Here is a 15,159-nt window from a genome sequence, read left to right on the forward strand (position 1 = left end):
AGCTAAATACTGTCCATACACCTCTTCTAGGTTCTGGGGCAGCAGGCTGGGGCTATGTTCCTGGGACTCAGGACCCTCCCCTCTCTGCTAAACTCACTTCCTACCATGTGAGTCTCTCCCGGCTGCCGTTCGCTCTGGGGAGCTGGGCCACTCTCTCTGCATTTCCGCTTTTCCTACCAGTCTCAGTGTGACTTCTTCAGTGTTCTGTGGCTGAAGAGTCCTATTAGTTTAGTCCAAAGTTGGTTTTTCCAGATGATGGTTCTTAAAATTAGTTTGTAATCCACTTTGATTCTAGGAGGTGGAAGTTGGTACATCCACCTACTCCATCACCATCTTGTCTCTCATTATTTTTTTAATGCCTGCCTTTATTGCTAGACTGTAAGATCCATGGGGACAGATGCCATGTTTGTTCTTTTTTAGTGACTACAAGCTCAGTTCTAAAAGAATGTCTGACACATAGTACTCAGTAAATGACTATTTTAACTGACTTCATGAAAATAGGAAAAGAAGAAGGAGTGGTTTTGAATCAAATATGGTATGCTTGTATGTTTGGTTTTAGCTATGTTGAGTACATGATGACAATGAGATAGTTTAGAAGAGAAGCTCTATATACATTTGGAGCTATGAGACTAGAATACTTATTCTCTAGCAATTATTTGTTCAATTGTATACATGTAGCAAAAACAAAAAAATACAAGCCCTGGTCAGTTTGCTCAGTGGTAGAGCGTCAGCCCTGTGAGTGGAAGTCCTGGGTTTGATTTCTAGCCAGGGCACACAGAAGAAGTGCCCATCTACTTTTCCACCTTCCCCATATCCTTTATCTCTACCTCTCCCTTCCCTTCCCGCAGCCAAGACTCCACTGGAGCAAAATTGGCCCAGGCGCTGAGGATGACTCCATGGTCTCCACCTCAGGTGCTAGCATGGCTCCAGTTGCAACGGAACAATGCCTCAGATGGGCAGAGCATCGCCACCTAGTGGGCATGCCAGGTGGATCCAAGTCAGGCATATGTAGGAGTCTGTCTCTCTGTCTCCCCACTTCTTACTTCAGAAAAATACAAAAAGAAAAAAAAACAAAAAAAAATCCATGCTCATCTTACATTTATAGTAAAATGCCTTAGAGAATTGTCAACCAATAATTTATCCTTGCTTTTATCATATTTTTACTTAGGAAAGTACTTTGCTTAAATGATTAAAAAGTTTTAGTTCATGGAATAATTTTTCATAATTACATATTAGCATAGCTATGCCAATATTTTACCAAGAATGCACGAATCGCTTTTTATTCCTAGAAATAATCATAATGCTTTAAATTACAGCCCTGGCCAGGTAGCTCAGCTGGTTAGAGCATTGTCCAGATACACCAAAGTTGCAGGTTATATCCCCAGCCAGGGTACATACAAGAATCAACCAGTGAATTCATGAATAAGTAGAACTACAAATCAATATTACTCTCTCTCACTCTCTCTCTCTCTCTTTTCCTCTCTCTCCCCCTTTTGTCTCTCTCTCTGATATCAATCAATAAAAAATTAAATTACTGTAAAGTTAGCAATTTTGTTAAATTTAAAACCTATTCTATAAATTATAGCTAAAGCCTATCAAGCACTAGGTATAGAGTATTTCATTAAATAATATTTTATTAGTAATGAACAAATCATTGTCTGTCTTTTAAAATATGCTGTAAAAAAAGAACAGTGTGAAACAACATTCTTGTCACCACAGTAGATTGAAAGGTTCTATTTGATGATTAATTAAAAGGTCTCTCAGTGGGAATTTTGGTAAAGTATTTACAGGTACGGAGACTAAAATATACAATTATAATTCTAATGAAAGTTAAATCTATGTTTCCCATTCCTGTTTTAGCTTCTCCTGCCTGATCAGGAGTTACAAACTGATCACCCACGAGCCCAGTAGAGCCCATAAATGTGCTTTGTTTAGCTTGACATTGCCCCAAAACTTTTTCTTGCCTTTAGATAATGACTGTTCTCTCTAGTTCTGCCCTCAAGTTTGACCACAGTCCCCACCATTCTCTATTACATACTAGCCTGTCTGGCTTCCAAGTATAATCAACCTAAGTAACAGTATAAAATAGAGACAGATTTCGTTGTCTTTCAAAACCGTCACTTTATATAACTAGTCTGAGAGCAGCTTTTCAACTAAGACAATGTCAAATCTTCTTAGATTTAAATTTAAAAACATAAAAACACCTTAGAGTAAATCCAGTAATACCTGAGGTTTGTTAGTGCTTTAAGGTTTAGAAAGCAGTTCCCATATTTGTCTCACTTGACTTAACTAGGGTATGGGGCATATATTTAACATTGAGACAGATTCTACCAGTATGATGACACCCTGGGAAGTAAGTTAGCCATTTTGGAAATGTGTATGAACTCTCTTTAGATCCATGAAAACATCATTTTGCTCTCTGAAGCAGTAACTTACTACACGGTGTGCTGCAGCGGTAATTGGCTAAAGGTGCTATCTTGAGCTCCCAATCCCAAATCACCTACATAGTTATGATTCCTGCACCAACAGGAAAGGATTCTTCTCCTCTCTGGAGATGTTTCTGAGCAAGTATTATTTCTGCTTTCCCTCTCTGCTCGTGTTTCTTAAAATTAACACATTTGACTTTTCCCCACACTGCATTCAGATAAAATCTAAGTGGGTCATGACCAAGTAAGATAAACTAAGATTTATTTCCCTTTGTATTTATTGCAAATAGAATGACCTCCACTTCAAGTTCTGTTTTTATAGCGAAACTCTTCATGGTACAGTTTTTGAGAATGGCTTAAATTGGGAAAATATAATGATCTTGGCTACTGGGAAAGAATCAATTTTGCTTATTTTGATAGGAACTGATTCCATTTTGCATGTACTATACTATTATACTTCTCAAATTCATCTAGAGCCTCAAAGGCAGATTGGCTAATGCTGAACCACATAATTTAATAAGCACATATTTCAGAAAGCTATCAGAATACCACAAATCTCCTCTGGCAAACTCCACTTCTTAGTTTTGCACCATTTCTAAAATTCTTACACATCTTCGTGTCTTTTACTTCTATTATAGCACTCAAATGCCTAATGCAATGTATTGTATTCAGCAACTGCTTAATAAATCCTTGTTAAATTAACTAGTATAAACTTTACATGCATTTATGCAGATGTATTAATATGAACTCTGAATTTGGAAACATTAATAAATCAAATATTTTCCCAGCTGATAGTAACTATCAATTTTGTCTGTCATCTACTCATTAATTTGGAAAAGTCTTATTTGCAATTTTAAGAACAATTCATAATTTGCTAATGTAATTCATTTCACAAAATAATGAAGTCAGTAATAGAAAACTTCATTTATAGTGAAGTGCTGGACAATAGTATGCAATTTTGTTTATCTTATCATAGAGGTGACTAGAATTAGCGGAAAGAGATGAATCATGTTTCAAGGCCAAATATCCTTCCAAGAGTTTAAAAACCTAATACATTAAATCATTGCCTACAGTCTATACGGCATATTTTAATTGAGAACTGCTATAACTAAAAATTGTCTATTATTCTGCATATACATTACCAGTTCGCAGGAAAGATCTCCGTGACTGTCCTCCATTGAGCGGAGGTAAGGTCTTCTTTTCCTGGCTGACAAATGTATCCCATTTCACCTTGTCACAGCCTCCTAGTTCCTTTACTTTCTGTAAACAACTTTCCAAGTACTCTACGGGGTCTTCAGGCTTAGAACACATCAATCCATTCAAAAGGCTCTGAAACACAACAAAATGTACCCACATACATTTTAAAACCAACTTTCTTAAAACAATGTATGACCCACCTCTAAATTTTGGCTTGTTTTTGTTCTTTGCATTTGTCTTTTAATAAACAAAGTTGAAATTAGAATCTGATTAATTAAGATAAGCCCTGAAATTCTTGACCAATTAGTATTTAGTTCAGCATTCCTTGCTTTTTAAACAATTCAAGCAACTATTTCGTTTAAAATGGAACCGTTTTGTCAAAGTGAGGGAAAGTGCAGTGTGTAAAAATGCTCCAGTCCTTATTGTTCTCATTTCTATCCATTCTTAAAGTCTCCGCACCTCATTTTCTTCCTGGTAAATTGGGAGTTACAATACCTATGTAAGATGGTTTTTTTAAGAACTAAAAACTTAATATTTATAAACGCATATTAAGTGCCTGGCACATAGTAAGTGCTCAATAAATGTTGTTGGTAGTTTTAGTTAATACTATTATCATTGTGAGATGTCTCCTGAACCCTCAGGTTGGCCTGTGGAATTATTTTTCTGTATTCCCAGGTACCCAGAAAAAAATCTTGCCTGTCATTTATACTGAAATCATTGGTTTATGTCAGTCTCCTTATTTAAACTATAAACTTTTCAACAACACATTGCGGGTCTTATTTATTTTCCAATCTTCAGCTTCTGACTGTTTCTTTAGCACACAGTAGGTACATGTTGAACAGTTTTCTAATTAGAAAAAACATTTCACTCAAAATATGAAGTCTGAGACTCAAAAAAGTGTTATTTGATTTATAATAAGTTATTATAATACCCACTGAGATTACAAGGGGAAAAAAGCATGATCCTGTATTGCTTTTTCTGTTCCTGGTGTCTGATGTATATCACATGTATTAGTTTCTAAAAATGCTACAAATTTGAAAATGCTTACTCCTGGGAACTGGACTGGTGTACAAAATACTTTCCTTTAGACTTTAGAGTATTTAACGGAAAGAGCATTGGGGATTATTATGACCAATGTATATTATGAATGAACAAAACAAACACCTTTTGAAAGGCTTACATTTTTCTTAATTACAGTGTTCCATTTTCAAATTATTCTTGTGAAATTTGCTCAAAATGATAAGCAGTTCTTCCTAAGTACATTTGTTCTCTGAAACCCTAAATTGTGTGGGCTACAGTCCTCAATCAAAAAAGTTCAACTGTAGATGGAGGGAAAAAACTAACTTCAGTGTCCACATCCAGTTTGTGTATCAAAATCTGTGACACACACACACACACATACACAAACACACTGCGTTTAACTTTCCACATTCCACTATGTTAATATAGTTAACTCTGTGGCAGTGCTCACTCTGTGGCAGACACACATTAGCTTATCCAATACATTCTCAACCTTATGCAGCCTTATTATTCTCATTTTGTAGGTTAGAAAATCAGGGCTCAGATAGTTCAGTAAACTGATCAAGGTTCCTCATATAGAAACACATAGGCCCAGGATTCCAACTCAATGTTTCTGACTCAAAAACCCATGTAGTTCTCTCTTTATGTCTTACAAAAATATGATATGGGATGAAAAAAAGATGCCAGATTATCTGTGACCCATGCATAATCCAACTACAATATGAATCATTCAAGATTTGGTCTTTTATTTTTTATCCTTATTATTGCCTAAAATAATGGGTAAACATACTCAATGAAGTGTTTTTTGTTTTTTGTTTTTATACTAGAAAATACATATTTCCAACCTCTTTAAATAGAACTGATTCCCCAAAGGGTTTGATTTTAGAAGGGGTGGGAAATGAGTTCTACTCCTTCATGGATAATTTAAATACTTTCTTTTAGTAGCTAGCTACCATTGCAGATCCAAGATAACCAGCAAGCTTTATTACTCAGTCTTTTTGAGTTAATTGTTTGATATATACCTAATTGTTGAACTTTGGTACCTAGAAACTCTGCATACCTATATTGTGGTTTTGAGACAGAACATCCATTGAGGAAACTCAAAGCATTTGGTTTTGCTGTCTACACTCATCACATGGAGAAGTGCCAGGCTTCTCTCACTGCTGTGCACAACACATTTTTTGGAGGTCACCAGTTCTCTTTCCACCTTCTATTGTCCAGGACTGCATTTAAGTACAATGTATGACCGCATTTGTCCTACGTGAGTTTACTTCCTTTTCTGGGTGTGCACTATCTTAAAACATCCCATTCATATGCAGAAAGGACAAGCAACAAAAAGCGTAATGCCCAAACAACAACAGCACCCCTGCCCTAATTCACTTGCATACACAGTGTAGATTTTCATGAACTATTAAAATTCTCTGTGGTTACCTTCCACCAAAAGTGCTTTTCCACCAAAGAGGAAAAACAGTACACACATTTATTTATAAGAAAAAGATGTACTATTAAAAACCATTTTACATCAGATGAGTCTCCTGCAGATGTTTCTAGTTATTCTTTTATAAATGTAGGAATAAAATTGATCTCAATGGTAGAATATATGACAAAAACCTTCAACTCTTCATCTCCATATTTACTTTTTTAAAGTTAAAAAAAAGAAAAAGAAAAACTCTTTAACAAGAACCCTACAGCCTGATCAGGCGGTGGCGCAGTGGATACAGCGTCGGACTGGGATGCCGAGGACCCAGGTTCCAGACCTCGAGATCGCCAGCTTGAGTGCGGGCTCATCCGGTTTGAGCAAAGCTCACCAGCTTGGACCCAAGGTCACTGGCTTGAGCAAGGGGTTACTCGGTCTGCTGAAGGCCCACGGTCAAGGCACATATGAGAAAGCAATCAATGAACAACTAAGGGGTCGCAATGAAAAACTGATGATTGATGCTTCTCATCTCTCTCCGTTCCTGTCTCTATCTATCCCTCTCTCTGACTCGCTCTCTGTCTCTGTAAAAAAAAAAAAAAAAAAAAAAAAAAAGTACAAGACCTGTCCTTATATTATAGGACACCTCCTGATTATTTTCAAGGATGAGTAACAGACTTACTAGATTTTGGGCTTCACATACCAGGCTTGTGCTAAGTGAGTGGTTTACCTGGAATAGTGGCTTCAGATGGACCTAAAAACTATGGCTTACAGAGATGAACCAAAAATAAATAAATAAATAAACAAACAAATAACTGTTATGACAGCCCATTTTAAAGATGATTCGGAAAAACCAGGACAAAATTCTTTTCCAAAGTGGTGTTTTAAAAGTTCTTTTAACACAAGAAATCCCTTTAAACAGAAAAGGGCAACTCATCACCTTTGGTTTACTAAGTCAATAGTTATTATCTTTCAGAAATAGGAGGCAGGATTTTCAGTGAATGAATTTCCCCTTTCCGGGCTTGCTCTATGAAGCCTGGCTTGGTTCCATTCTTCTTTTTTAACCTAAGCAAATATTTTCAAATTCAAATATGAAGAAAAGGAAAAGGAAGCAAAAACGATCCGCGACGGAGACTGTGGTTCAGACCTAACCAAGGTTCGTTTAGTTCCTCAAGCCTCCCCTTCCACATTCTCCAAGTGTACCCCCACCCCGACCCTGACCCCCACTGCCCCGGCCCCTGTGCAGATGCTGCGGTGATTCGGCCTAAAGACAGAGCAACAGGAGACACGCCCGCCTTGCCGCTCCCCCTACGACCCGCATTCTCTAGGTGGGTTGGGGACAGTGGCGAAAGCCGCGGCCGGGGAGGCGACCAAGAGAACTCTCCCTCCCAAGGCGACAGGAAACGTGCTCAGGAGTTCATTCACCGAAAGCGCAGAGCAGCTCTGGCTGCCTGCCACCCTGAAGGTAGCCCTACAATTCACGGGTTTGGATTTGCTTTTGCATCTTCATCCCTCTCCTCCAAGCTGTCCCTGGCTGGGCTGCTTTTATCCACACTTCCCTTTCACCGCGGGGAACCCGACCCTCAGCGCACAGAGGGGTTCGGGCTCTTGACCCCACAGTTTCGAACCCTAACTCGTTCCTGGGCGCCAGTGTACACACCTGGCCGGGCCCTGGTCTCCAGAGAGCGCGGCCAGCTACTGCCTGTAGCCCACCCTGGCTGTCCACTTCCGAGCAGTGCACCCTGCTTCTAGAACCCGCTGGAAGACTGAAACTTGATCTGGGAGATGCGGGCTTCTGAGCTCGGCCACCGGATAAGGACCCTGGCACCCCCCAGGAAAGGCGGCTAGCCCCGGGCGAGCTTCTGCTAGTCCTCCACTTCTGTGCCCCACGTCGACAAGGTGGGACAGGGCGCGGCTTCCTCACCCCGAACCCCGAGATGCACTCTCCCGGTCCTCCCAATCCTCCGCTTCCCGGTCAGCCTTAGCATCCTACCTCGAAAAGCAGAGGGATTTCCCTCCGGGCCAGATACTCCTTGGCATCGTTGGTGTTCATGGCTGTGCCGCGCGCGCCTTGGGCGCAGGCGGGGAGGCCCCCAGGATGCGGTGACCTGGGCTGGGGCTTGCCGGGTCGCGCTGAGCACCGTGCAGACCCCGCAGTCACGCGCAAGCACACGCTCAGCTCTGCCTTCCCAGGCCAGGACCCCCTCTTCCTCTCCCCTGGGGCTGTGGTCCCCGCGGTCCCGCCGCCCCCGCACCCGGGCTGCGGGCTGGGAGCAGAGGCTTCCCGGGCTCCCAGGCAGCGCGGCTGCCAGAGGAGGGGCGGAGGGAGTGGAGGAGGGAAGACAGAGCGGCGGAGGCAAGGTAGCAGCCCGGCCGCCTCTCTGGCTCCGCGCGGCGCTCTGCTCCTTCTCGAACCCAGTCTGCCACTGCGGTCATTCACGCTGCGCCGCGGGCGCCGGCTGCGGGGGTGGGCACCCGCGTGCGGTGGGGGCTCGCGGTCACACCCCTTCCTGCCGCCCTGGGGAGGCAGCAACCTCACACCAGGTGTCCGCAGGAACTGAGTGGGGGGCTCTTAGGAACTTGCGACCTTTTCGCTTCTTAGGACCTTTGTCTCCACACCCCCTCACACAACCCATCCACACCCCATCGTTACTCACGCGTCCCTAAGGAACTCCCAGGAAGAAACCTAATTGTCACAGAATTTGTTATTTATTTCTAAGATTGTGATCTTTCATAATAGGAAGCTGGGGGTCAGGAGGAAGGGTTAGTTCTTGGGTATTTCTATCCTTCAGGAAAGTTCTGCTAACTGGTTTCGAATTTTTTTCCTGTCAGTGTCACAAATCCTGACAAATTTCAGTAGATGGCCTTAGAGTAGCCCAAAATCTTCATTAAGAGAAGTATTAGTAAGTAACCAAGTAGTAAATTATCTCCATAAAGGGGAATGGGAAGGTAGAGGAGAGAAGTGGGTGGTAATGGACAACTAGAGATGGCTGAAGTTGGAACCGTGACTAGTAGGTGGGTGGGTGGCATCATTAATTAAACCTGAAGAGTATGCACTCAGTGGGCTGTCAGTGCACCCCGAGGTGAGGATGGGTATCTGCAAGAAGGCAGCAATGTGGTGAAGGGATCTTCTTATACAGACCATTTTCTTCCCCAACCGCCTAGGATGACTCATTTCCTCTCTTAAGATATCTTTTCATTGACTGAAAGATGGTCCATGCCACCCTGTGAATATGATTTTTTAACTGTGTACAAGGCTTGACTCCGTGGAAGGGTCTGTGAGAGAAAAAGAGTCCCTGTTGGGAACTGACATCTGGGGTCTGGCCAGAGGGAGAAGCAACACTGCAACTGTTTCCAAAAATCAGGGTCTGAATGTCCATTTCAAGTTCCTCTTTGCAGATTTTTCCTTGGTTCTATTTCTTCTCAAACAAACATCTGCTTCTCAAGCCTCTATAGCTGCGGTGTTGTTTTACCCAAGGGAGCAGAGTCAATAATTAATTGAGTTTTGTAAAGTAAGTGAAGTTTTTCTGAGAATGTGTGAGAAACCATGTGTCACATGGTAAGTCTTAAGGAAGGCAGGTGTTCCGGTTCCAGGGAAATTGGTTTCTGCCCTCAGAATATGCCACATCACTTACAGTCCCAGCTTTCATTTCTTTTTTATGGTCACAGTGAAAGCACTGTCTCTTCCCTACGCTACAGTGCTTGAAAAGAACCCGCGCCCATGGCATGAAGGTTTACTTTGTGAACAGGAACAGCTGACGTGAAGCACCTAGGACTGAAGAGGCCACTTTCTGCAGTACCTTTCAAGGTCATTCTTTACAGAAAAGAATCTGGCAGAGCTCAGCTTACATCCTCTCTCCGGGGGAGGAATGTGTCTTGAACCGATACATGATTCTAAATGCACCTTAGTATTGACAAGCAAGGATAGCACCTTGATTGTATAAAGAGAAAGATAAGAAAGACCTAATTGCACTAAATAGTGTAGATAGCCTGAAACACACAGTAACTGGAGATGTGGCAGGGTTTTCAGGTAGCCTTATGTACTGACAATCAGTACTTGTTGGTGTGTTTCAGATGTGCAGAAGAGGCAAGATGTTCATAATTACTTTGCAAAGGGAGTGGCGGCCTGGTGGAGAAGGGCTACATGATGCTTACAAGCCAGGCTGATGGTTAGGAGAAGAAAGAGAAAGGGCAAAGAACAGCAAATATATCCTTGCTATGAGAAAGCTGGCCCATTATTCCCTGATATAAAGTGCTAAGGATGGATATACGTATAAAGGATTCATGGCCCTTTGCCCCTTGTTTGCTTGCTGACAAATCGAGATGATTGTTGCATGTCTGGTGTCTTCACATAGAATCTCTTCTGCTCCAACAGTGGGAGAGTGACTAAGACAGACATGATTCTTGCTGTCCAGGAACTGACATTTCCCTGGGGAGTGTGTGTAACAAGTGCAGATGGATGATCATCAAGTGAAAATATTCATAGGCAACATCACATAGAGATAAATGAAAGGCAAATTATTAAAAATACCCTCCCCCCAAAGACTTAAGCCAGAACATAGCAGATAGTGATTAATTTAATCATAAAAATCAACCAGATGTAAGTGTTGATTTGAAGCAAGGAGGCAGGGAGTTCAGATTTGTTTGCTCTAAATAGCAGAGGAAATGGGAATGGGAATAACCATTGGGACAATAACTAGAACTTCCCAAAGATCCAGACATCCTTAAGGAAGAGGCTGTTGGTGGGAATGTTTCTCTGGATGATTGCTAAAGAGAGCTTGCTGCTGACATACAAGCTATGTCCTAACAAAGGGTTGAACCTGCTCTGTCTCTATTAATCAAGTGTCTGTGGTTGCGACCATTTGCTCATCCACACAAAGAAGGCTCAAGGGTCTATACCCAGGACAGCACTTCCCAAACCCCACAGATGGCTGGAGCCTATGCTTATAGATAACCTCATCCATTTCTAACAGATATTTATGCCATCTATAATTTAACTGTGGCGAGATTAACTATAGAAAATTTTAGCAGTAAAGTGCAAAATATTTATCATGCTGCAGTTCCTTGCTCCAGGAAAGGAGCCTAATGGGATCCGCCATAGGCTCTAGTGCAGTTGATAGTAATGACACGATCATAAGTTTGGCCACAGTACAAGGTAAAAATATATTGAGTGTTTGTCATAAGTCACACCCTGTTTTTAAACAATTTATAAAGTATATTACATATTTATATATACCACAGTTAATTCTTTATCTGTAAGATATGTATTATTCTCATTATATAAGTACAATAACTCAGACTCAGAGAGTCTAATTTCAAGGTAATATTAATACTGTAGTGTCAGCCCAACTGCAAAACCCTATGCATCCTCATCCTTTTGGACATCATCATCATAATGCCTTTCAAGTTTACAAAGCCCTGCAACAATATTTGCTTTGTTCCTTTCAGTGTTTTCTAAGGGTCCTTCCATTCTTCCTTTGCTATTTTCTTCTTTCCTTTTTTTTCAGGAGATACCATTTCATATTTGGGTTGTGTATGTTTTTTGAAACATAAGCACAACAAAATGTGTATAAGAACAAGTATATCTTAGCCCTGGCCGGATAGCTTGGTTGGTTAGAGCACTGTCACAAGTGCAGAGGTTGCTGGTTTGATCCCCGGTCAGGGCACATACAAGAATAGGTCGATGTTCTTGTCTCTCTAATCTCTTTCACTTCTTCTTTTCCTAAAAATCAATGAATAAATATTTTTTAAAAGAAAAAATTTATCTCAGTAGATTTTCAAATTGCTCAAGGTCCTTTTCTGTTTGAAAGTTTGGTTTGGTTCAGAGGTTGAACAGACAACACAACATTCTTATTTATTGAATTCTTGAGTGTTAACTTTTTCTCACTGAGGGCAAAAAACCAGTATCACCCTCCTCATTATTCTGTTTCCCTCAGTAGTTGACAACATACTGAGTCATTTTTATTCTTGGAAATTTTAAAATATTTTGTTTACTCAAATATATAAATCCTTTCATATGTATGTGTATTTTCCTGATAAATATGCCACTTATTTACATGCATCCTTTTTAAAAGGTCTTTCTGAGGATTTTACTTTTTTGTATGGATGTGAGAGAGAGACAGACAGGAAGGGAGAGAGATGAGAAGCATCAACTCGTATTTGTAGCACCTTAGTTAGTCATTGATTGTTTTTTCATATGTGCCTTGACCAGGGGGCTCCAGCTGAACCAGTGACCCCTTGGTCAAGCCAATGACCTTGGGCTTCAAGCCAGCAACCTTTGGGCTCAAGCCAGTGACCATGGGGTCATGTCTATGATCCCATGCTCAAACTGGAGACCATGTGCTTATGCTGGTGAGCCTGTGATCAAGCCAGCAACCTTAGGGCCTCAAACCTGGGTCACCAGTATCCCAGGCTGATTCTCCATCCACTGCACAACCGCCTGGTCAGGCAGGCTTTAACATTTTGTCAGGGTGTAGTCTACACACTTCTTGCTCTGTGAAAGCTGGGGTAAATGCATCCTAAAATAACGGTGTCTAACACAGTTTTTTAGCAAAAGAAGAATTTCCCTATGCTCTGTTTCCCCACACTGGCAGAGTAGCTGGGCCAGACTCTTGGATTCTGGATCTCAAAGACCTCTAGGAATTCTTGAGGTAAAGAGGGTTAGAGGTAAAAGATTTTAAACTCTTCCTTAATATCTGAAAACATTGGGAAATGTCCAAATATGTAATAACCTATACTGAGAACAGCTAAGATTTAAAAAATCTTATTTATGTATCTATTTATTAACTAATACATTAATTAATCAAACAATTATGAAATAACTTTTTAGGTACCAGGCCTATATTTGGAGCTAGGAATACAAAGAACAAGACTCAAGGGCTTCACTGTCCAGTAGAAAGAGATGGATTTACAATAATTAAGTACAGATAAACGTAATAATATGTTTTAATAATATGATAGAAGTAGATAGGTGGAGGAAGGCTGTTATGGTGTGAACACAAAGATATTTGATTCATATCAATAAGTATATGATAAAAAACACTTAGAAAGTTTTAAAAATAGACTTTCTTTCAATGTTTCTTCACTGTCCAAAAATTATTTGTTTTTTATCTGTTTTCCATTTCAGTCTCCACCCTCCAGATATACAGCTTTTCAGAAATATTATGGCACATGTAATTACACACATTTGCACACTCTACATAATAACCTTTTAAAATGGCTTTCTGAGAGTTCACTGAGAAACTGTGACATAGCAACTTAACCATTCTCCTCTATGGCTACATGTTTTGGTTGCTTCCACTGTTATGCCACTGTAAGCAATTCTGGCACTTATGCACAGAGAAGAACCCTGCATATTTTTTTACACTTTAAATTATTATTTAGAAAAATTTCCCAAAGTGGGTCACTGAATACAATGGAAATTGCATTTTATCGTTCTTGATTTATTTGTTAAATTTCCAGAAAGGTTTATTCCATTGATATAAAGTGACATAAGGCCTGACCAGGCGGTGGCGCAGTGGATAGAGCATCGGACTGAGATGTGGAGGACTCAGGTTCGAGACCCCAAGGTTGCCAGCTTCAGCGCAGGCTCATCTGGTTTGAGCAAGGCTCACCAGCTTGAGCCCAAGGTCACTGGCTTGAGCAAGGGGTCACTCGGTTTGCTGTAACACCACCTGTCAATGCACATATGAGAAATAATCAATGAACAACTAAGGAGCGGCAATGAAGAATTAATGTTTCTCATCTCTCCCCCTTCCTGTCTGTCTGTCCCTATCTGTCCCTCTCTCTGACTCTCTTTGTCTCTGCCACAAAAATAAATAAATTAATAAAGTGACATAAGCAAAATTTTGAGTGATTGAGAGTTCCAGTTTTACTACACTCTCACTAATAAGGAATTGTATTTTTTATTCTTAATTTTGCCTTATTAAATTAAAATTACATATTGAAAAATTCCATCATAACTTAATTCTTATCTACCTTGATAAGTCCTACCTTCTGTCATTTCTCTCCTAACTTGAGTCCTTTTATTTATAACTTTTTTCTCCCATTATATATGTTGGTCTCCCATGATTATGCTTTCGTTTACGAGTCGATTGTAGCATTTGTCATATTCTGCCTTAAAACAGTTATCAGCACCTTTTAGAAGGAATTTATCCCTGTCTCTGCCATAGTTCTCAGTGCAGTGTCTCATACATCATGAGGCCTAAGGTATGAAGCACTTTACCACATTGTCTCATTTAATTCACACAATAACTTGAACAAGGCATTATTTTCTACTTTTAGAGAAGAAATCACAGATCACACCAATAAAATTGGCTGAGATATATACACAAGAATCAATTCCAGATGGATTTCAGATCTAATTACAAATAGTAAAAGCTTTTAGAGGAAAACATAGAACATATTTGTGTCCAAGGAGTAGACAAATATTTCTTAGATTAAAGGTGTCATTAAAGGTATCTGTAATAAAAGAATAAATTATAAATCAGACTACATTAAATGAAAATGCACTCTGTTGACTAGGAGGAAATATTTGCCATACCTATATCTAATAAAGAGCTCAAATATATAAAGAACTTCTACAAATCAATAAGAAAAAGACAATATAATAGAAAAATGGACAAAAGACAAGGAAATATTTCACAAATTTAAATTCAAATGGCTAATAAATATGTACAGGGCAATAATTTCATTATCAGGAATATGTAAATTAAATTATGTGATATGATCATATACCCACCAGAATGATTAAATTGAAAAAAGAAAGCCAAAAGACAAAACTCAAAAATCAATGACAAAGAAAGTATCCTCATGGCAGTTAGGGAAAAGAGGAACATAAAATATAAAGGAAAGCCCATTAATTTATTATCAGACTTCTCAACAGAAACTTTACAAGCCAGAAGAGAGTGGACCCAAACATTCAAAATAGTGAAAGAGAGAAATTACCAGCCAAGAATACTGTATCCATTAAAGTTATCCTTCAAACATCAAGGAGAAATAAACACTTTTACACACACACAGAAGCTGAGGGAATTTGTCAAAGAAAACCCCCACTACAGGAAATACTCAAGGAGGTTATTTGACCAGCTATAAAGAACCAAA

General features: G+C 39.9%; 1 protein-coding gene across 3 annotated transcripts in view; it reads right to left on the bottom strand.

The window, feature by feature from the left end:
• The window catches only part of AK5 (adenylate kinase 5), a 245,648-nt gene extending 237,183 nt beyond the window's left edge, over nt 1-8,465 (bottom strand). For 2 of the 3 annotated variants that reach the window (XM_066268868.1, XM_066268867.1), the window contains exons 1-2: nt 8,051-8,465; nt 3,569-3,755 (exon numbers count right to left, since the gene is read on the bottom strand). In XM_066268868.1, coding sequence (XP_066124965.1) covers nt 3,569-3,755; nt 8,051-8,110 — 247 coding nt within the window. In that variant the 5' untranslated portion in view covers nt 8,111-8,465. The remainder of the gene's footprint in view (nt 1-3,568; nt 3,756-8,050) is intronic. The other variant, XM_066268866.1, reaches the window with a different exon arrangement.
• Nucleotides 8,466-15,159: the final 6,694 nt, after the last annotated feature.

The sequence above is a fragment of the Saccopteryx bilineata genome, chromosome 3, assembly GCF_036850765.1.
Source record: "Saccopteryx bilineata isolate mSacBil1 chromosome 3, mSacBil1_pri_phased_curated, whole genome shotgun sequence".
In the NCBI taxonomy this organism is placed as follows: Eukaryota; Metazoa; Chordata; class Mammalia; order Chiroptera; family Emballonuridae; genus Saccopteryx; species Saccopteryx bilineata.